This window comes from Magallana gigas, chromosome 1 (assembly GCF_963853765.1).
Source record: "Magallana gigas chromosome 1, xbMagGiga1.1, whole genome shotgun sequence".
NCBI lineage: Eukaryota > Metazoa > Mollusca > Bivalvia > Ostreida > Ostreidae > Magallana > Magallana gigas.
The window spans coordinates 2,672,248-2,696,803 of NC_088853.1; the positions used below are offsets into that span (position 1 = coordinate 2,672,248).

Sequence of the window (24,556 nt, forward strand, 5' to 3'; positions counted from 1 at the left end):
TTGTAAAACAAAATTCACTGAGAATCAAAATCATACCCCCACCCCATCCCCCGGGGAATTGTTTTGATTCTAATTAAAAAAAGTCAAAACAAATTATCAGACAAATACATCAGTCTTAACAATAGTCCGAGATAAATGTGTCTGATTAAGCATGCGTTTTATTTGCTAACCTAACCACAATATATATCAAACAAATAAGAACATCATTATAACATGTCCTGCTGAGAGAGAGAGAGAGAGAGAGAGAGAGAGAGAGAGAGAGAGAGACTACATGTAAACAAACATACATACTGTAGATAATAATGGAGTGTTTGTGTGCGTCAACTTTTATATTGGAAGATTTCAAAAAAAGGTAATAGTCCGTCTTTGACCTTATTTAGGGATAAAACCTAAAAAGAAAAGCAACGAGGGAAATTGATCACCTATGCTTAAACGAGGAAATTTATAAGCGTTAAATAAAATATTAACAACACCCTATCCCCTAGTAAAATCAAGCCCCCGTAAAAATTGCCAAAAAAGAAATCAAAATATATACAAATCCAGCTTGTTTAAAAAAATGAGAGTACTGCTGTACTTAATCTTTAGCTGTTTATCATCAACTTATTATTTATACAAGCAGTTTCCGTATACAGACTGTACTTGTTAAAGTCACGTGACCATACAAACTTCCGACCAACAGACTTTGGTGTACGGAAAGAAAACCCTGACCTAACTGCGCTACAAAATCTCGAATAACCTCTACCTCTGTTCTACAAGTAACAAGTGTGTCTTTAACAAGTCTAAAGCGGTAAGTAAAAAGTATTTATTTTTTAATGATTTTGAAACACAACTCTTCATCTGCATATAATATCAATACGGAAGTTAAATTATATATCTTATATATAAGTTATTGCACGTTTATGTATATTCTTATTTAGAGTAGTCCTTAATCTTTATTGAATACATGTATTGCCAACCGTATTTATCGACTAAAATAAATTCTAAAATGTTGATATATTTCACGACTTTATAAAGTAGGTACGTGCATGGCCATTCATCCCTCTCTTATTACTCAGTTTCCTCGATCAAAAATGGCGACCAAAAAACCCCCTCCTGAACAGAAAGTAGTTCAGCTCGTTGAGATAATTATTCATTTTATGATTTGATAAAGAATACAATTTGTGTGTTATGATACCATGAATACTCTTATTTTCTTACTCTTATGTCTGATTTCATGCCTTCATTGTGCAAATTGCTAAAATTGCGCTTACGTGTCATCTGAATTTAATTTTGCACTAACTTTTGCAATATATTTGAAGTATTACAAAAGGAGATTGGCACAACAAATTCCCTTAAAAAAAAATATAAAAAAAATAGCACCAATGATAGCATTATTGTGCTATATGTTATGATGTATATTATTAAATTTCAAAGCCGTACAGTTGTTACTCTTTCTTTTCTTTTCTTAACTTCTGGCAAACTCCTTCAAATATTCATTTTATCATAATGCCATAAAGGAACAGTTGCAGCTATAGGCCAGGGAATAGCTTGCTCACAATGAAGATCCAATCCCACAATTTATCTTTCGAAAAATCAGTAATGGGGTACTGCATGTATGTTGTAGAAAGAAAACAAGAGATATTTATAAAAAGGGATGGGTTGATTGAATGATTGATTGATAGAGAGAGAGAGAGAGAGAGAGAGAGAGAGAGAGAGAGAGAGAGAGAGAGAGAGAGCGGCAATGACACTGCACTTGGAGAACAATATAGGCAATACTGTGCAAAAAAGAAAAAAAAGAAAAGAAACGCACATTTACACAGGCAGCTATACAAAATATAAATATAAATATATACATGTATAATAAATATAACATATATATATTAAAAGCAACTGGTGAGTTAAAAAAATAAACTTGAAACTGAAACTAAATATATAGTATAAGTGGTTTGTCTTTAACTGTCAAATATTTTGATAATCTCTGAGCGAAATAAGGAAGTAACATGTAGTATGAGGAAGGATGAGTCAGATTTGAACATCGACCTGCATCCATTGTATCTACCACAATGTGTCTCTAACACATTATTACGGCCCATAAAACAGGAAAGAGCTTCTTCACACAAGAGATCTAAGTTGTTTTCTCGTCTGGTTTAGTTGAATAAGCGGCTCTCTAAAAACATCAGTACATGCTTTATTTAGTTCCAAATTCAAATGTCTGTCTGTCTGTCTGTCTCTCTCTCTGTCTGTCTCTCTCTCTGTCTCTCTCTCTCTCTGTCTCTCTCTCTCTGTCTCTCTCTCTCTCTCTCTCTCTCTCTCTCTTATCAATTATTGTAATAACTAAAATAAATCAATGCAATAACTATAAATAGAAAATAACATTGCTGTAAATTATTTATGGTGAGCAAAATGTCATTTGTTCACAGCAATGTATTTGTGGTATTTGTTATAGTATAATGTGTTTTCCATAACAGCTAAAGAATCGAATTTAATACGGAAGATAATTAATATTTATAGTATAAGAAATGGATAAGCACAAAAATTCAACCAAGCGACACAGTTAATATTTATGCACCTCAATGCAATCTATCAGCATAAAAAGGCACGTATCCATGAATTGATTTGATTTGGTCGTAATAATCTTCTCTTAAGATTTGTTTATTTGTTTTTGTTTTGTTTCGTTTTGTTTTTGTTGCTTTTCTCATTGTTAGGAGGGGTTGGGGGGTTAAGTGTATCAATGTGTTGGTATATTAGTAAACGAAAGAGAAAACCATTATAAATTCATGTGTATAATGCGATATCTCATGAATCAGTTTACGGGCGCTTACTCAGAATAATGAGTGATATGTTACAAATATTCCATAATCATCTTCCATTTAAAAATATGGGGAACACCACTACATCACGTGACGACGGCTTTGAATTGTGGGTCTATTTTCCTTTCCTTTTTGCCGTGTCACTCCACAGATTGACCTCGAGAAAAGAGCGAACAGTTACACGTGCACTTTATTTAATTATTAACAAAGCACCACATTCTCACTTCTTGCAATTGATACATTTGTGTTTTGCTATACGTACCATACTATATTTACGTACAGAAATTAGGGTATAATATATAACATGGTACCCCCAATACAAAATGAACACTCGTATTTATGTGTCTAAAAATGATAGGTGATAGTGGTCCTGGTGACACTAGGTACGAGGTACGAATTGTCTAGGCGCCGCCTCGTCCAGCCGTCCTCGTTCAACTTGCTTACAAGGCGCCTCTCTCTCTTCTTCTGCCTTGAGTACAGATCATGTATATCTTTGAATGTTAGTTATATACTATTCATTAACCTGTTTTATATTAGTAAGGGGCATGTAAAACTATAAGGGGGATCTAAAAGTCAATTCACTTAATGGACCACGCTTGTCATGAGGGCTGTAGGTGAGGTTTGAGGTGCCAACATTTTCTTGATCACAATTTTAATTCCTTTTTTAAAGCGCTAAGCATAGCTCAGCGCTTTATTGTCGTTAGACTTCTATTTCCGGTGCAAGGAATAACTGCCCTCTATGAGCAGAAATATACATAATTTAAACTGGTAAGAGGTATAGGGAACCAGTTATCTGGGTGACGGAAATGGCCGAGTAGATACGATTGGTTTGCGGGGCTTACGTACATCAGCACGGTATGCTATGCAGTTATGAAAAAATATAGTGCGTATTCAGAAGCTAAAGTATAGAAAAATAAAATCGATTTTTGCAAGAAAATGTCAAAAACTGTGATAAATTACTGTTCAAAAGGTATAATTTGTGATTTTAACATATCTTTTTTCAGGCAAGTATCCATATACAAGTCGTGTTCAGCTTTAATTCACATCATCTTCAGAAAGTAACATATATTTAAAGAAATCTGGCCTTCGATACTTTTAATTGATATTCATTAAACATAAACCAAAATTTCAATAAGGCTCATTTCCGCCTACGCTTGCACACAGTAAATTTTCTTAAAACCAAGCTAGGTTAGCGCTTTTCAGTACTTTCAGTTCTTTGATTATTAATTTAGAATGATATAATTGCTCAATACGTTTTACGACTGTGATATCGCCGTGCAATAAATTAATGCCACTCCACATATGATGTACAATTTTGTATTTTGTTCAAAAGATTAGACTATGCCTGCAAAATCACTAAGATCAGAAAACAGAATTGTTGATGGTGGTTTATTAAACCTTATGATATATTTATACACCCATTATCAAGAAGATTTAAAACAGCGTTATCAACAAATTCTGCATTTTTAATGATCATTTTTTCGGAGTTGATTTTAATCAACTCTCCTATACACTTATTGGGGCAAAGCGAAAGTGAAACAGTGTTTGGACCTAAGCACAAATCAAAACCGCTGACAACACTTAGTTCTTGAAAATAATCGATAAATTCGATGCTATGAATTCTGAAGCATTGTTTTTCAAGAAAACTTATTTATTAATACCATGAAAATAATAAGATTTCAAATTGTACAAACAGTGTTATTTTTTAAAGTCGCATATATTCCTACGCTAGAGTTCAATGTAGTCTCGTTCAAACAGAGGCTTGGCTGTCTCCCGTAATATCCGACAAAACAGTCTCTCTTGCGGAGATAAACGGAGACAGGTGAGCGTTTGGTTGAACAAGACAAGAGTTCAATCTTGCCTGGATCCATACAATTTCTCAGAAATATTTCGATTACTGATACTACTTGCCAGGCAAAATCACATATCGTTGATTTTGAATAAATGATAATTGATAAAATCAACTCCATCAGTACTTCAGTACTTTGATTTTCAATTAATACTCAATTAATTCATGTTGGAAATTCTTTTAAAGGAATTGTATACCCAAATTTTATGACATTCAAAATGAAACTATTAGCATTACAAATATTTTTTTAGCTTTAATTTAACGCTGATAACTTTAATATTTTTTCTTCTCATTCATTTTTTTCATGCAGTTCAAACATATTCTTAACTTAACCATTTACAGTGTTTTGGGACTCCACTAGTATTAAGTGATGAGAGGGTTGGGTTGGTTGTCCTTTAAGATAGGAACATTCCCCTAACCATGTGATCAAAATCCCGTGAGTCTGACTTTGGAGGTTCCATTGCTGAATTTGTCGTTAGAGCTATACGACTGGCTAAAGCCACGAAAAAAGTCACTGGGTACAAAACCGCCCCTGCGCCTGTAGTCCGGTCAACTTCTGTAAGCGTTTTTCCTTGCAGCACGACCCACAGCGTAACGAAGCTTAGCAGCGTCTTCAGTAGCGTCTGTCAGCAGGACGTCCAGATATCCGTGTACTGTGTCCCAGTCAGCAATTTTAAGGTGGAAAACTAGTAACATCATTACACAATGTCTGACCTCTGATCGAAAGGACACTTTGTTTTATAAAAAGAATTTAATGGAAAACACATATAACTTACTACATAGTCGAGTGAAGTGTCGGGCTTGTGATCCTTACTTTCCGAGTTCGAATCTCGCAGGGGTTTTTGATGTTACATGTACTTACTGAATTGAATTTTTATTCATCTGTTTATCCTCAGTTTTTGCTTATTTGACATACGCACAGTTTATATATCATAATATCTTTTATTACTAAATACTTTACTGTTAGTTACCAGGTAAGGAAATTCCACTTTAATGACTTTGTTTCTTTGTTGTAAACAGATTTCTCCTCGTCAATAACGAGCGCGGCCTTCGCTAAATTTCCCCCCTGAAACAGTTCTTCAAATTCAGCCAACTTTTGGGACCTCGACCCTCGTGCTTAAATTCAAATACTGGTCCGGTCTCTGCCACGTGCACAGCACTGCCCACCGTGGTGGTTTTTTTTTGCAAGTTTCTGAGTAAGCCCCGTTATGTTTTTATGATTAAACAACTCTGTTTTTCTATAGCTTTGTTTAGTAAGGAAGTAAAATAATGAAACTTTCTCATTGTTCTATAGTCCTATATAACTGCATTCCATTCTATCTGCCAGTTTACCTTATTTAAAACACATACAACTAACGAGCAAGCCTAGCGCGCCACGTCACCGCATGGTTCTACTATTTATATTACCTGATCACGGGACTCGAAACCTATTCGAGTTCATGTATGTATAAAAACTCATCACGCTCATGATTTCAAATACAGTTGAACGAATGGCAGAGCTTTATCGCCGTGTTTTAATGATAAAACATGCGAGGTGAAAGGTTGTGAATAATGCGTGGTGGGTGGATAGGTGTAGAGGGACTGATTATCATGACAACACATTTAACTTAGAGAGAGAGAGAGAGAGAGAGAGAGAGAGAGAGAGAGAGAGAGAGAGAGAGAGAGAGAGAGAGGGTAAGTTATGCTGAAGAGGTTGATAATTTGAGTTATCTCCCTTATAACACCAAGTTATGACATATCCTGTAAATAATTTACAACATTTTTTTTTTCGAAATATCAAGACCATTAAGAATTATAAGAACCGATTTTGAAAGTTAACAAAAAGCAATCTTACTTGGAAATATAGAAAGTAATCAAAAATTAGCAGTAAGTAATTCAAACGCATGTTAGAGGGCATTAGATGTAAACTTAAATGATATTTCATCTTTTTTTTATTTACAAGAAACAAATTTCGATGATACTGAAGTCAATGTGTATGTGCGTTTGTTCCAATGTACAATGTACAGCAATAAAAAAAAATCTTAGAATCGCGAAATATATATATATATATGTGCGAAACGTCTCAGCGCGAAAGGTCTTTAGGAGCGAAACGTCTCAGCGCGAAACGTCAATAGGGGCGAAACGTCCCGTTCCCTATAGGAATGACTGTATAAATTTTTTTGTTCATCGACAAATGAATCTAAAAACCGCATTGCAAACTTTATGAAAGCCGAATCCAAGTCAGTGGGAGTTTGTATCAAAATATATACTATAGTCTGTCCCAAGTTATTGCTTCCATCAATTTTTGACGATTTTTAATAAAAATACACATACCTGTGAAAGAAATACAATTGAAATCGATGAAAGGGAATATATCCAAGATATCTTCAATGAACAATTATCCCTTTTCACTCATTAAATTTCACAGGAACGAAAACAATTTTCTTACGGAGATTTGTAATGGGAAATGTTTACATCTTTTCTCCATTCGGAATACACTCGGAATACATCGCGTAATTTTTTAACATTATCCTCCGGGCTTATTAATGGCTGATGCAATGCAAAATCTCCGTAGACTTTCAATTTTTGGATGTGTATTGAAACCTGAAGCGGTAGAAGGGGCGTTTCAAAACAGATAATCTGGACATTTTTCATATTAGTGGAGGAACGTAGTTTGAGCACAAAGGTATTTACTATTATTGAAATATCAAGCAAAAAGTGGTGGAAGCAAAAACTCGGGACAGAGTATAGCAATGAAATTATATTGAATGATTATGTAAAGGGTGAATATATTTACTGGGAATTTACTTAGAGTATAGATAGAAGGTAATACTTGATATTTATATTTGCAAATATGTTTCCTTCTATGAACCTGCAGAATAGCGAAAACGTTCAATAATGTGTGAATTTTTTTCTGATCATGACATCACAATGATAAAGGCACGTGCTTATCGTTTAACAGTTGCATTACTAGCATACACTAGCGTCTTTTAATTTCATACATTTTAATACAGGAAAGATTGGTAGCAAACCTTTTACATTAATTTGTAAACAATGAACAGATTGTGTTCTACATCTATATGAATAAATCATGTATACATAAAATAGGAAAGTTGAAAGGTGACTGGGCGATGAATGTTCATAAAAAAATGTTTTGTTTTTCCTAGACCGTTTTCCTATACTACAAATAATACACATCAATAGTGATCATTAATAGAATGGTGAATATGGTAGGATGTTTTAATAAACTAATTTAATTAATTTAATACATTAATGTATTTGAATATATAATACATTTGTACTGAGAAGAGGGGGGCGGGGTCCTTGAAACAAATAATCGACATCATTCTATTTTGATAAGAATAAATTTGTAGGATTACAAAATGAAATGAATTGGCCCACTGTGTGCTTTAATAAAAAATAATATATTTATGCATACATATAATATTCTTTGGATTGACTTTTGAATCTAAACATTATTTTTGTTCAGTCGATAACTTGAGTAACGAAAGGTGTAAACCAGCGTTTTATTCAGAGCACTTTATATGTTGTATGCGTGTATGTAAACCAAACTTGGTTTTCAATACAAAAGAGTTCTACATCATGTCAATCTCGTGTAAATACAATTTCTCTAACTTCAAACGTGCATTATAGCTTGATTATGTAGTTTATTTTCAACACAGCATGACCACGTGTGATGATTTAAAACACTTTATTAATATAAATAAAATGTGTTTTTGACTTTCCTTCCGCTTAAAGTATTGTACCTTGATATTTCAAATACTCAGATATCTCAAAGGTTTTAAACAGTCCCATCTAGTTTGAGATAACGAAGTTTGACTGTATTTTATATAAACTCTTTTAAAAACGGGCTGAAATACAGACGTTATCAGTTTCAGAGAGCAGTGATACGGAATCGGAAAACCACAGTGTGGTGATCCAGAAACTCAGATCAAACTGTGAAATTGACAGTATCAAGGAAGAAAAACTGATGGGTATATCATATGTATATTTACATTCCACATATATTTTGCATGTAAAGCTACTGCAGATATAGCACCATAACACAGACAGGGTACTAAAAGGTTAAATCACGAGTTTTAATTGTGACGTCACAAACGTTGAACGCTGTTAAGTGCAACATCACAAACGAAAATCAAAGATCACGCTTGTGGCTGTTACTGTGGCTCTTCCATTAATTTGAACTTACCCATAGGATAATACAGTAATTTTGAGGTATAAGGCATGAAGGTAAAAAAATGTAAATATAAGCATTAAATCCTTATTCTAACGCGCGTTATTCAATTTGTATGCACACATCGTTGCAGTTATGAGACTATATCTTTCAAAAAATAAGGATTCAATACTTAAATATAGGTATGTAATATGTATATATCATCCATTTTATTTTGGATTTGTCATCCCCACTCCTGTAATAATCCAGACATGCAGTTGGTTTTTTATTTCAATTTTAAAGAAAAGGTTAAGAAAACAATTAAGAAAAGAATCAGACAAAATATATACAAAAATGAACAAAAAAATAATATTTGAAATATTAAGCATTGTATCATATTAATGCATATATTATTAAATCTCGCACTTGTGCAGGATATCATCAAGTACTAGAATGTAACAGTTGATTGTCTCTTTACAGGTTCTCTGTGTCTGACTGTTGACTGATAGGTTATACCAGTCTGTAGTATGTAACAGTTGATGGTCTCTTTACAGGTTCTCTGTGTCTGACTGTTGACTGATAGGTTATATCAGTCTGTAGTATGTAACAGTTGATGGTCTCTTTACAGGTTCCCAGGTTGTGTCTAACTGTGCTGTTGACTGAGAGGTAAAAGAGAATATATGTGGTATAGTATTCATGTAATATCACCATGTTCATGTAACTATTCTATGTATTTTTAGGTCACCTGAGTCACTCAGGAGACCCATTGCTATCTCACGTTTGTCGTCGTGTGTCATTTGTAGACATTTCAGTATACATCTTTTAAATGGGTATGAGGGCAGTAGTCATTCACATTGTGTTAGTCCTGGGGTAAGAACTGTTGCCCGAAACCATAGGCGGAGGTCAACGGAGGTGTGAATTGTATTTTGATAGCAATTGTAGTCTGTTCTTTACATGGGGTAAAGACACAACTGCATTTTATCCATGTTTTATAACCTTATTATAAAAAGTTACATTCTGTATTTCATAGATGAATTGTAAATAAGAACATACTGAAGATATGTGTCACATTTGAAAAACAGTGTTTCAATCCAATCAGACAGAAGGCAAATCCTGTGTCGGCCCTCATTTCTATAACTAAGTTATGGTGATGTGTGTGTGGAGAGAGAGAGAGAGAGAGAGAGAGAGAGAGAGGGAGAGAGAGAAAGAGAGAGAATAAACATAGACTGAAGGTACATGTTTGAGAGTAAGCAGTAATTAATATAGTAAATGTAGATTTTTGCGAGTTTGACAAAAGGTTAATAAAGCAACTAAGAAAAAAATCAGACACTATGTTTACATAAATAAACCAAAAAATATGGATCAACATATAATTATACCCCCGCTCCAAAGGAGAGGGGGTATACTGTTTTACCCTTGTGTGTCTGTCCGTATGTCCGTCTGTCCGTCTGTCTGTCTGTCTGTCTGTCTGTCCGTCCGTAACAAAAATTTCTGTCATATTTATCTCAGCAACAATTTATCGCAGATGCTTGAAATTTTTACACAGTGTTTGTTAAGGCATGCCATATCACGGGATATATTCTTGTACCAATCGAACGTCAACTTCCTGTTAAATGACGACTTTGTTTATTTTTAGCCAAAATTTTCAAACAAATTTTCCTCAAAGATTTCTCAGCAGCTATTAATCGCAGATGCTTGAAATTTTAACACACTATTTGTTTAGGCATGCCATATTATGGGATATATTTCTGTACCAATCGGATGCCAGCTTTTTGTTAAATGTCGACTTTGCTTATTTTGCATATTTACATCAGAGCGGGGGTATCACTAGTGAGCATTGGCTCACAGATATCTTGTGAAGCATTGTATCATATAAATGTATGTAATATTAAATCCCGCAATTGCGCGGGCTATCAGCAAGTACTAGAATGTAACAGTTGATGGTCTTTTTACAGGTTCCCAGGCTGTGTTTGACTGTGCTGTTGACTGAAAGATCAAAGAGAGAATATATGTGGTATAGTATTCATGTAATATCACCATGTTCATGTAGCTATACTCTGTATTATTAGGTCACCTGAGTCACTCAGGAGACCCATTGCTATCCCACGTTTGTCGTCGTGTGTCATTCATAGACATTTTACATGTAGTATACATCTTTTAAATGGGTATGAGGGCAGTGGTCATTGTGTTAGTACTGGGATAAGAACTGTTTCTCAAGAGCATAGGCCGAGGTCAACATCAACTTCTTACCCAGGAACTGACAATATAACTATTGCCCACATTCCCATTTGATTATTGATATGTTAGACGAGGAGAAACATACCTTTGTGGTAATATCAGGGCTAGTTTATCTTAAGGGGGGGGGGGGGCAGCAGTTAAAAATCAACCAGGGTTAAGGGAATAGCAAAGCATGGGACGTAAACCAGTAATTAACATGTATACACTGGTGGGTTCCCATTTTGCACAAATTTGAGGATTAGGTGTGAATTGTATTTTGATAGCAATTAAAGAAAGTAATAATGAGAGAGAAAGAGAGAGAGATTACATGTCTAAGAAAAGATACATATGTTTAACAGAGTAAGTAAGTCAGAGAAAAGAGAGAGTGAGAGAGATATTACATGTCTGAGAGAATAAGTAAGACGCACATGTTTACATGTATAAGAGCAAGTTTCAGAGAGAGAGAGCAAACAGACATGTTATACAGAACAATAAATATTAAACTAGAGCAGAGCTCGTGGCATTTTTGAAGACTATGTGCAAGTTTAGAATTATTACGTGCTGACAAAATTTAGTAATTAGTCAAAATTGATGGCTTCTCTGAACTTTTCTACAGGGAAATGTGTGTCTTCTTATTATTTAATGATACGTCTCACTTAAGTGTAACTTTGAGAAGCCCATACATTTCTGGGAGGCCCGAGATATGTCACTATATTATAGTCTGCAAGTCAAGTGAATTATAATGGTCTTTCAAAGAAATAAGAAATATGTCGACACTTGCAGTACTTTGATGATTTCTGTAGCGATCGACTGCATTGCATAATGCAGTCGTATTTCCCAAGAACAAAATTTCCTTTTACTTCAAACTTTTAATTATAATACATTATGAATTATTCTGTTCATAACTTTAGAAGTTTAGCGTGTTTAACAGGTTAATTTATTAGCCACATTCTCAGGTTACGATTTCACATCTTCAATGTGAAGATGATTGACTTCGAATAATAGTCTTATTGTTTATAAAAGCACCCTTCCAACTGTTACTCAATTACATATGTTCTGAGAAGCGACACAAGATTTTCGGTCGCACGTGGCGATTGAATTAACACAGACTGACCGAATAAACAAACGGGTGGGAAAACGAAACACGTTGAGGAGAAAATGTTACACATAAGGAGAAGTCACCAAAAATGATTTTCGACAGATCTGGATATCTTTTCGCCAACTTAAAAAAAATCCAGCGCGAGCACTTGTCAGTGGGGCGGGAGGAGGGGGACGCGCAGCTTCCACACTGAAACGAACAACCATGTAGAAAAAAGTACAGATGTGATTAATATGTGACCGATTGAATCTAATCTAAAGTTGTTTAAAACTCATGTGAATATCCTTTCAAATAATCATCAATTGCCTCAATTCAGGATATTCTTTTATCGTGCTAGCACCTACCGCAAACATGTAACATTGAACTTTGATTATAATTTGATTTGATTTTTAAACTACCTTGTACGCTTTCGTATAATTAAATCAATGCTTAATCAACTGTACAAGTAAAATAAATTTATCTTTTCATCTTAAACCTATATAATAGTTGAAAACATAATAAAATGCGGTTCTGTCCGTGCAAAATATGAAACATGAACGAGTGATAAGGTACATGTAGAACACGAGCCGACCGCGGATCACTTGTCCACTCGCGCTGGATCTCCTCGGCCATGTGCGAGGGATGATCATCATTTAATATTGGGGGGGGGGTTAAATTTTTTTAGGTATACAAACTAACCATTAATTTATGTCTGACGATGTTTCCGATTTGGAGTAATATCGTTCATTAATATTCACTTATACTCAAATTTTTAATAAAATAAATACAAGATGGACAAACTTTTATAACTTAAATTTAAAACAGTTCTTGTATTTACGGCTATATAAACTCAAACACGTTCATATTCATCTAAGTGTGCGTCGCTGTGTGCGAAACTTGTATATTAGATAACCGCTTACCGCTAGGTAGTGCAGCCGTGGCTGATCTCCTTGGCAGTGGACGAAGGATAGATTACGTAAAGGTACAACACACAGACACGCACAGCTCAGAACCCAGGAAGATTTGAAAAGTTTGCACTATAATGACCATATTCTATCAAATAGAAGTTCTTTATTTTAAACTTGAAACCCACAATTGATCTACATTCATGTATGTCTGATATTGCTTTAGATTGTGAATGACATTGCTTTTATTAACAGATTAATTAACTGAACGATTTCTTTATTATTACCTAATCGTTTAGTCCATAAACTTTTATGTGTAATCAAAACTAAAACAATTCTTGAGTTTGCGGCTAAATAAACTAATATTTGAGAGACGCAATTCTCGTGTATTAGATAACCGCTGACCGCTAAGTAGCCCAGCCGCGACTATGGTGACCGATTTTCTCGGCCGCAGGCGACGGAGAGTTTCGTTAACTTGGCCAAATTGCCGCGAGAACTGGTCAACACGTATTACGTTTTACCCTCATATTATGCAATACCTGAACACAAAAACAGTTTTGCGAGATCAATAAAGTCACAAACCACATTTTTTGCAGCGACGCCCATATCGAAAAATTTACCGTTTTAGAGTTATGAGGCAAAGACTTTTAAGGGATCTTGACCCCTCATTTTAGGGGCTAGCCCCTTTTTTATGGTATCAAATGAAAGCTCTTAATATTCTGCACAACTTTTGTTCGATATGTGACTAGAAAAAAATTACAACTAAAAAGTTATTGAGCAAACATATAAGCAACATTTAACATTTTTTGAAACATAAATATCGATGTAATTTTTTAAGAAGTAAACGTGGGTTAATCAAACATGTAAAACTAGGAGGACAACGTTCAAGATGTCTACGTTAAAGATTTGTAAATTAAAACTACTTGCTACGGATCAACTCGGAGCCTTTGCAGGTACACAAGACCCACTAAAAAAATATTCAAAGGGGAATAACTCAAAACCGGAAATAGCGATTTCACAAAATGTTGTGCTATAGTAAGCTATTGTCATTTCCAATAAATTCTGAAAATTTGAATACAATCTAATGACAAACAAGCGAGATATTACAGTTTAAAGAAACGTCTAGAAGAAAAAGAAGAAAAATAATAATGAAGAATTTCCAACAGAATCAGTACAAGGTCTTCCGTTGGAAACAGAAGACCTTAATGATAGATATGGAACAACAAGAGTAAGGGAGTAAGTGACAAAGTTTAGTTGAGTTCATCTGAAAGAGAGAGAGAGAGATAGATAGAGAGAAGAGAGGGATGATAGAAAACAAGATTACATGTTAAAAGAGAGAGAGAGGTTCGGTAGTGAGAGTGTGAGGGATAGAGAGAACAGATAGAAAGCAATAGAACAGATTTAATGAGAGATAAGAAGTACATGTTTAGCTGTAAAATCATGAGATAGTGAGAGAAAGTAATAATAAAAGAATGAAATTGATTACATGTCTGAGAGAAATAGAATGATGCATATGTTTAACAGAGTAAGTCAGAGGAGAAGAGAGAGACAGAGAGAGAGAGAATACATGTCTGAGAAAAATAGTTAGATGCACATGTTTACATACTAAGTCTGTGAGTAAGAAACAGAGACTACATGTCTGAGAGAATAAGATGCACATGTTTACATGTATAAGAGTAAGTCACAAGAAAGAGAGAGAGAGAGAGAAAGAGAGAGAGACTACATGTCTGAGAGAATAAGATGCACATGTTTACATGTATAAGAGGAAGTCACAAGAGAGAGAGAGAGAGAGAGAGAGAGAGAGAGAGAGAGAGAGAGAGAGAGAGAGAGAGAGAGAGAGAGAGAGAGAGAGAGAGATTACATGTCTGAGAGAATAAGATGCACATGTTTACATGTATAAGAGGAAGTCACAAGAGAGAGAGAGAGAGAGAGAGAAAGAGAGATAGAGAGAGAGAGAGACTACATGTCTAAGAGAATAAGATGCACATGTTTACATGTATAAGAGGAAGTCACAAGAAAGAGAGAGAGAGAGAGAGAGAGAGAGAGAGAAAGAGAGAGAGACTACATGTCTGAGAGAATAAGATGCACATGTTTACATGTATAAGAGGAAGTCACAAGAGAGAGAGAGAGAGAGAGAGAGAGAGAGAGAGAGAGAGAGAGAGAGAAAGAGAGAGAGACTACATGTCTGAGAGAATAAGATGCACATGTTTACATGTATAAGAGGAAGTCACAAGAGAGAGAGAGAGAGAGAGAGAGAGAGAGAGAGAGAGAGAAAGAGAGAGAGACTACATGTCTGAGAGAATAAGATGCACATGTTTACATGTATAAGATGAAGTCACAAGAGAGAGAGAGAGAGAGAGAGAGAGAGAGAGAGAGATTACATGTCTGAGAGAATAAGATGCACATGTTTAAATGTATAAGAGTAAGTCACAAGAAAGAGAGAGAGAGAGAGAGAGAGAGAGAGAGACTACATGTCTGAGAGAATAAGATGCACATGTTTACATGTATAAGAGTAAGTCACAAGAAGAGAGAGAGAGAGAGAGAGAGAGAGAGAGAGAGAGAGAGAGAGAGAGAGAGAGAGACTGCATGTCTGAGAGAATAGGTAAGATACACATGTTTACATAAAAGAAAGAAAGTGTTTACATGTTTATTTATGAAATAATGAGGAACAGAGGCTTAGAGAAAAAATAAGAGATAAGAAGTACGTGTTTAGCTGTAAAATTAGAGATAGTGAATGAAGGAGTAATAATGTGAGAGAGAGAGAGAGACAGACAGACACAGAGAGAGAGAGATTACATGTCTAAGAGAAATAGAAAGATGCATATGTTTAACAGAGAGTAACTCAGAGAGAAAAAGAGAGAGAACTTACAATAGTAAGATGCACATGTTTATAAGAATAGGTCAGAGAGAGAGAGAGAGAGAGAGAGAGAGAGAGAGAGAGAGAGAGAGAGAGAGAGAGAGAGAGAGAGAGATTACATCTTTAAGAGTAAGATATATTTAGTACATATACATGTTTAATGGAGTTTGTCTGAAAGAGAGAAATAGATAGAAAGAGAGAGCAAAAATACATGTTTAGAAGAGAAATCTGAGGAGACAGAGAAAAAGCATGTGTTAGAAAAAAATCAGAGAGAGAGGAGGAATAAGATCTAGAGAGAGAGAGAGAGAGAAAGAGAAAGAGAGAGAGAGAGAGAGAGAGAGAGAGAAAGAGAGAGAGCAAGAGTGCATGTTTAGTATTGAAATTGTGAGAAACAGAGATTGAGAGAAAGAAATAGAAAGAGCAGGAGTACATGTTAGGTAAATTGAGACAGTAAATACCCGGTAATTGAATTAACTTAATTGTGATGTGTACTTTACATCTTATTTTTTTTTTCTCTCTGACTTTCTCTGCTAGAAAATCATATAGTACACTTTCTCAATTATGTACACATCCAAGAGAGAGAAACAGAAAGAAATGTAGGGATAAAGAGAGAGAGAGAGAGAGAGAGAGAGAGAGAAGAGAGAGAGAGAGCACCTCTTTCTCACTCAGCAATCTTATGTTGTATTTTTCTACTGGTTGAGTGTCTCTATAATCAGAACCAGAATAATAGACCGTCAATTATCTAAGTAGGAAAAATATATTATTCCTTCAAAAACCCAAATATATTTCTTTTAAAATTTGACATTGAATGTTTATACAAACAATAAAATTCCTAAAACTCTTTATTTTCATTGAACAGGTTGTGACCCAGACCGCCCACATCATGGACACAGCAAGCTCCCAATACATCACAGCAAGCTCCCAATACATCACAGCAAGCTCCCAATACATCACAGCAAGCTCGCAATACATCACAGCAAGCTCCCCATACATCACAGCAAGCTCCCCATACGGAGTAAATCAGTGTTCTAAGTGTCCGGGGGACACAGCGTACCATTGTGTATCGTGTCCATGTGATCTGTGTCCCCAGTGTAAAGAGAACCATGTAAAAGATCTCCAAACAATAGACCATGATGTTGTGTCACACCGTGATAAAATCAACTACATCCCAACACAAGAGATCTGTGTGAGACATCCTAGCCATGTTTATACAAAGTACTGTGAACCTTGTCAAGTTCCTGTCTGTTTCCACTGTAGAAAACATAGAACTCACAGACAACTTGATGTTGGAACATCCTATAAAACAAAGCGACAACAACACAGAGGAACCATTCACACCATCAGAAGTGAGGCTCTCTTTTACAGACCTGTTCTCCTGACAGGAATCAAAGCTGATGTCAAAACCTGTCACACAGAATTCTCCCCCCTTCAATCAGAGATGTTAACAAAGGCCCAGAAACTGAAGGATCTCATTGACAAAGTGGCAAATGATCTATTGAACAATGTGTTATGTTACTTTGATTTCAAACACAGATGTAAAAAACAAAAGATAGAAATGATCAGACATATTGTCAGACTAAGGAGATATGAACACAGATATGTACAGCCAGCATTCACATTCAGTGCGCTACAATTCCTCTCCTTCACAAAGACAGCCCTCCCCCAGATACATCTTACACTCCACACCAGCCAGCTCTCCATGACTGAGTCACTCAACAAGGAGGATGTGATGGAGTCACTGAGTGCAATCCAAATCACAGAGAGAGGAAACCGACGCGTAGGAAACCAGTGTCTGCTGAAACTGACGTCTGGTGCTGAGCTCCATCAATCTCTCACAGTGACAGGTGTTGGTCGTTGTTATCACATTTCCTGTGTGACATCAGACCGGGTCTGGGTCAGTCATTGGAACAATCTCATGTAGACAGACACAACAGGTGTCCCTCTACATCGTGTGGAGGATTCAGATAGTGATATATCTGGATTACACACAGTGAACAGTGAGAGTGAACTGATTTATATAGATAGGAATTATAACATCAACAAACTGTCAAAGGATATGAAAACAACCACCACATTTATAGAGAGAACAGACTCTACATGGGAACCATGGTGTGTGTACTGGTCCCCGTCCACTGGGGATCTACTGGTCGCGATGTATAACTATAGGACAATGACAGGCAAGGTAACCCGGTACAACCAGAGTGGACAACTCACACAAACCATACAGTACAACAACACAGGACGGGGACTGTATAGTGATCCTCTCTATATAACAGAGAACAAAAATGGGGATGTCGTGGTGTCTGACTCTGAGTCTCGTGCTGTAGTGGTGACAGAGCGTGGAGGAAGACATCGTTTCTCCTACACAGGACCTCCATCAGGATCACGAATATGGCCACGTGGAATCTGTACTGACGCGCTGTCACACATCCTGGTGTGTGATAGATATACCAAAACAGTACAGATGATAAATAAGGACGGTCGGTTCCTGTCACATCTACTGACAGAACCACAAGAGATGGGTGATCCATGCAGCCTGAGTTATGATGTCAACACTCACCGTCTCTGGGTCGGATCAGGATCACGGGACAACAACAAGGTGTGTGTCTACAGGTATATCACCAGACAGGACGCTCTGACAGGTAAGTCTGAGTCATTATCATTCACATTAATTAGATATAGATAACTAAGACACACAGTCCGTGTTAATTATCAGTCAATAAGATACATGTAAGACATGTTTATCTGTGTGATTGTTTGTCAATATAAACAACTCATTGTTACAGGGTTAGCTGTGTCTACCAGTCATTGGGATTCAGTGTTTATCTAAAATTAACAGAAATTAGATACATTATTTTATTAATTAAATGTACAGTTACATGTCATTGTATTTAGTGAATAGAAATAGCAGGTTGCTGTTTTTAATTAAATTGATATATATAGAGTGACTCATGTATTTGTAATCAGTTATTTTGTGACGTGTAAATTGACTTAATTTAATTATTTAGATAAATATTAAAGCAAGTGTCATGATAATCAGGTTAAAGTTTTAATGTGTAGATGTAGCTCTATCATTACATATACTGTATGTATTAATTAACAGCTAATTAATGACTTGTTGTAGATGAACACAGACCCCGTCCTGATGGAGACACCCGATACACGACACATCGTCACAACAACTCATCAACTAAACGAAAGTAAAACTCAATGACGCATGTATTTGTAATCAGTTGTTTTGTTACATGTTAATTGACTTAATTTATTAAACAAATGATAGACCAAGTATCATGTATTCAGTTTAAAGTTTTAATTTGTAGATGTAGCTCTATCGTTACATATAATGTATGTAATTAATTAATTAACAGCTAATTAATGACTTGTTGTAGATGAACACAGACCCCGTCCTGATGAGGACGCCATGTCCAGCTCAGCACCAGCCGTATAATGGAGATAGCTGGGATATTGACAGGTTGTAAATGTTTCTGTACAAATCTAGTCTGCTCTCAAAACCACACATGTTGTTTGTCACTTTGTTCAACATCTGCAGCTGAAATTGAGCTGTGTATAATTCACATGGACTGTAATACTGACTCCTGTTTATTTCACACTTTGTGATCATCCAAACATGGCTGTCTGTTGCTGAGTGAGAAACATCATGTTATACAAGTTTTATTTTCTGAATGTGGAATATTATAAAAAAATATCCACATGAAGTATATAATATTAAACTGAACAATTATAAATTGTAAATGTCAGATCATTATCAATTCGAAAATGTATCTTGTTTTGCTAATTGTGCCATTATTATACCCCATGTAATGGAATTGTTAGAGAATAATGACTTCGACCTATCTCAGTCAGTCCTGGATTTTAAGCAAAACTTATATTCAACAGCTGCAGAGAATTTTATCATGTTTAATATGAAATATATGAAACTTTTAAGGTATTTAGGACACAATGTGTAGATGTGCTAATTACTAGGAAGTTCCAATTCATTTATCTTTCTGGGAATTTTACCTCCATGGAACTTAGTTTGTTGTCCAAATGTGGAATTTAGCAATGATTTTTTTTGTAGGTAGTTAGAACACAATGTGTTGATTTGCACATTTCTAGGAAATTTTAATTACAATGTTTTGTCTTCAAATTTTGAACCATTAGAATTTAGTATGTTGCTGTTTAAGACAAATGATTAAATATGTGCATAATTGCAGAAAGTTTTGATCTGATAATGTTTTGCTAGTAATGCCCTTTATCATTTTTAGCTAACTGAGCTGAAAGCTCAAGTGAGCCTTTCTGATCACATTTTGTCTGTCGTCTGTCTGTCTGTTTGTTTGTCTGTCCTCTGTCCGTCAACTTTTCACATTTTCAACATCTCCTCCAGAACTACTGGGTCAATTTCAACCAAACTTGGCACAAAGCACCCTTGGGCAAAGAAGATTCAAAGTTGTGAAAATTAAGGAACGTGCCCCTTTTCAAGGGGAGATAATTAGGATTTATGTATCCCAACCTGAGAGAAATTCAAAGCCACCCTCCCATCCCTTTAATTAAGGTGGTATGGAACATCTGTCAATAATGATGTGAATTAAAGTACATTACTATTCAAATACTTTCATTGGTTTAGAATTTTCTTTCACAATATTTTACCAAAAAATATGTTTTAGAAAATTTTGAAAAAGTAATAAATTTTTCAAACCCGACTCGAACTCGTGACTTACAGGTCCGTAGTGAGCGCTCTAACCCACTGCACCGCGCTGTAAGGTAACAATGATGGGAAAGAAACTATAATTTATAAAATTACACTTGATTTATTTATTTCGATAAATAATATGACACAACATAAAGGTGTCCCATACCACCTTACATGTAAAGAATGAATTTTATCAAAATTTTGATTTATTCTATTAATTTAACAAATTTTTCAAGAAAGCGGTCCCCATACAATTCGCATCAGTTGCAATCAGCCAGTACCAGGATTACATGCTTCCAGATTTACTTTTTTGCGCACTGCGCCAGAAAGTGGTGTAGAATGCCACCTAAATGCATACTCTGCCATACATGATGTGTAGCGTTGTCAAGTAATGGGAGAACATGGAGTATTTGAGCTTGGTTATTTTTTCTTTCCTTCTTGCCCAAGTATTTGGTATTAATCATTTAATACAATAATAAATAATTTTTGTTTCTTGCAGACAAGCTGCTTTTCAAACGCCTTCATGGGGAGACAGAAGAAAACCTTCCAGGATTATCCATAATTCCAATGGAGTTACAGAAGCCAAATAATTACCGACCATCAACGGACTTTGTGTTCTGTGCGTGAACTCTACATAAACAACGTTTCATGAATGGACTCTGTATCTGTGTAGGTGAACAAAAATAACGCGTCATCAATGGACACTGTTGCTGTGTAGGTGAACTCTGCACAAAAATAACGCGTCATCAATGGTCTCTGCGTTCTGTGTACGTGAAATCTGCACAAAAATAATGCGTCAACAATAGACTCTGTATCTGTATAGGTGAAATCTGCATATATTACGCGTCATCAATAGACTCTGTTTCTGTGTATGTGAACTCTGCATGTATAACATGTCATCAATAGACTCTGTATCTGTGTGTGTGAACTCTACATATATAACGCCTCATCAATAGACTTTGTATCTGTACGTGTGAAATCTACATATATAACACGTAACAATAGACTCTGTGCTCTGTGTACCTAAACTCTTTATAAATAAGGCATCATCAATGGAATCGGTTTTTTTTTTGTGTACGTGAACTCTACTGTAATTTGTCATCATACAATTTTTATCAATTTTATCTTGGTGTAAATTTTGTGTAAGTATATAATATGTTTTACATATCTAAGCTTTTGAAATTTCTGGTATCATTCGGTGCTAGGACGGAGATGTCCATTACAATTGTAGCCAATGTGTCACATATTGTTGGTTTTGTCAAATTTGTATTTTTCAGTCAGGATGAAAAAACAGTTATTCCCCTTGAGAATGAGAAATGAATTTGATGGTGTTTATCCCTGACAGTTTTATTGGTAGGATTGAATATCAGTTAATGTATTTTTACAATATATCGTGATCATTTGGAAAGAAGTGATCTGATAAGCTCTTGATAAGAGTTTGATAAGTTTAAGATGGTTTTTTATACAATGTTATGTAGTTTTAATTTCGATATATTAATAGTTGATGTTAGTTTAATTCATTAAGTTTGAGCTGTGCATGTGTAACAATTGGTGCATCATGATGACCCAATTAGAATTATGGTAGTTTATGGTGAAACTATTTTAGAACATATGTATTTGAAAAAAAACAAAAAAACTTGTGTTTTAGAAATGATGTACCATTAATCATACCAGGAGTCATTTACTCAATATCAATGTGAAAGTAGGTCATGGTGACCTTAATTTATATTTAGCATGTTGTTAATCCTATATGTTTGTTAATGATGTTTAAGCACATTTCTCACACTTTGTATCTCTGTTGACCAGATAGATAGGACAACTCAAGTTAATGTCATTTTCTTTGGAGAATTATTGTACGTAAGTTTAAGCGTGATTATTTTTTTTTTTTGGTGTTTACCCATACAATGAACGTGATGAAATACATTTATAACTTATATATAGTATTATGTTTATTTTTATTGTGTTTACACTTACCATGAAAAACATAATACCTGTATACAAATGATGTTTGGGGAAATGTAGCGAGCTGTAGATAAAAGTCAATAAACTTAAAGTGACATGTCTATATTGTTTGTCTTTTTTCATAGTCAGGCATTACTGTAATACATGGTACAAAATGAGGACACGGATTAATCAGACAGACTTCACCATTGTGAACAGTTCAACGTATTCAGACAATACTGTAACTTTAGGTACAAGAACTAGAACATTAGTTATTGAGGTGAACCATCTCAAGTTGAGTGTAACAATGTCCTTTTGAATTCATAATGATATGTTTTAAATACTCAACAATAAATTAAAAATAATGATTTCCTTCCAAGTACCCAGAGTCCGTTAAACCATTTTATTATGGCAGCTTGGTTCATCCTTGAGCAGTATTATAAACACTGTTTTTATACTGTAGTTTTTTTTAGCTCACCTGAACAAAAGGTTCGAGGGAGCTTTACTGATCACCTGTAAACTTTTAACATTTTAAACTTTTTCTCTAAAACCACTGGGCCAAATTTAACCAAACTTAATAAAAAGTATTCTTATGGAAAGGAGATCTTAAATTGTGAAAATAAAGCGCGCAGCCCTCTTCCAAAGAGGGATAATTAAGAAACAGTGAGTGTAGGGTGTGTGTCCTTAAAAATCTACTTCTCAAGAACAACTGCACCAGAAATGCCAAAATTCACACAAAAGCTTGCTTATATAGTGAAGATTCTAAATTATAAAAATCATGACCCTCAGACCTAAACTGGGGCTTCAGTCGCGGTTCAAAGTTTAACATAGAAACACGTAGAAAAGATAATGTTTAAAAATCTTCTCGAGAACCACAACAACAGAAACGCCCAAATTTACACCAAAAATAGTTTCTATAGAAAAGATTCTAAAATATAAAAATCATGACATTCGGACCAAAACTGGGGCCTCAGACGGGGTTCAAATTTATATATATATATCCTGATAACCCACAATCACGTACTTTCTATATACATTAATCCACAATCACACACTTTGTATATACCACTAATCCACAATCACACACTTTGTATATACCACTAATCCACAATCACACACTTTGTATATACCACTAATCCACAATCACACACTTTGTATATACCGCTAATCCACAATCACACACTTTGTATATACCGATAACCCACAATCACGCACTTTGTATATATACCGATAACCCACAATCACGCCTTTTGTGTATACCGATAACCCACAATCACACAATTTGTATATACCGATAACCCACAATCACACACTTTGTATATACCACTAATCCACAATCACACACTTTGTATATACCGCTAATCCACAATCACACACTTTGTATATACCGATAACCCACAATCACGCACTTTGTATATATACCGATAACCCACAATCACGCGCTTTGTATATATACCGATAACACACAATCACGCACTTTGTATTTACCGATAACCCACAATCACACACTTTGTATATATACCGATAACCCACAATCACACACTTTGTATATATACCGATACCCCACAATCACGCACTTTGTATATACCGATAACCCACAATCACGCACTTTGTGTATACCGATAACCCACAATCACACACTTTGTATATACCGATAACCCACAATCACACACTTTATATATACCGTTAACCCGCGATCCCGCATTTTTCATATACGGTTTATCCACAATTACGCGTTTTGTATATACCGTTACCCCACAATGTCGCATTTTTGATATATCATATACCTAAAATGTAATATCTAAACCAGAAACATATAAAAAGATATGTCTCTGTCTTAACCAGACAAAATTCGAAAAATAAATTGCTTAATATGTGTAATTTTATATTCCAGAAATAAAAAAATAGCATAACCCTACTGTTTTTACCTTTTTAAAATCTATTTTGAATTTAAAACCACAGGGGCTCGGTTGTCAGACACTGAAATTTATAACAATTTGTTCCCGAATAAAAAAATATACATAAATGGTCATTCAATATATGTTCTATGGTATCGAAGTAAAATACGCAGTTAAAA

General features: G+C 35.1%; 1 protein-coding gene across 6 annotated transcripts; it reads left to right on the plus strand.

The window, feature by feature from the left end:
- Window positions 1–621: 621 nt before the first annotated feature.
- LOC117687496 (tripartite motif-containing protein 3-like) lies at window positions 622–22,601 on the plus strand. Of its 6 annotated transcripts, XM_066076387.1 has the most exons (8): window positions 622–787; window positions 8,511–8,612; window positions 9,420–9,476; window positions 10,747–10,805; window positions 16,708–18,490; window positions 18,973–19,048; window positions 19,238–19,320; window positions 21,038–22,601. In XM_066076387.1, the coding sequence occupies exon 5, from the start codon at window positions 16,732–16,734 to the stop codon at window positions 17,767–17,769; it is 1,038 nt and encodes a 345-aa protein (XP_065932459.1). In that variant the 5' UTR covers window positions 622–787; window positions 8,511–8,612; window positions 9,420–9,476; window positions 10,747–10,805; window positions 16,708–16,731; the 3' UTR covers window positions 17,770–18,490; window positions 18,973–19,048; window positions 19,238–19,320; window positions 21,038–22,601. The 6 variants fall into 6 exon arrangements, with proteins under 6 accessions (XP_065932459.1, XP_065932458.1, XP_065932462.1 ...); XM_066076386.1 differs by lacking the exon at window positions 8,511–8,612; XM_066076392.1 differs by lacking the exon at window positions 8,511–8,612 and having other exon boundaries at window positions 640–787.
- Window positions 22,602–24,556: the final 1,955 nt, after the last annotated feature.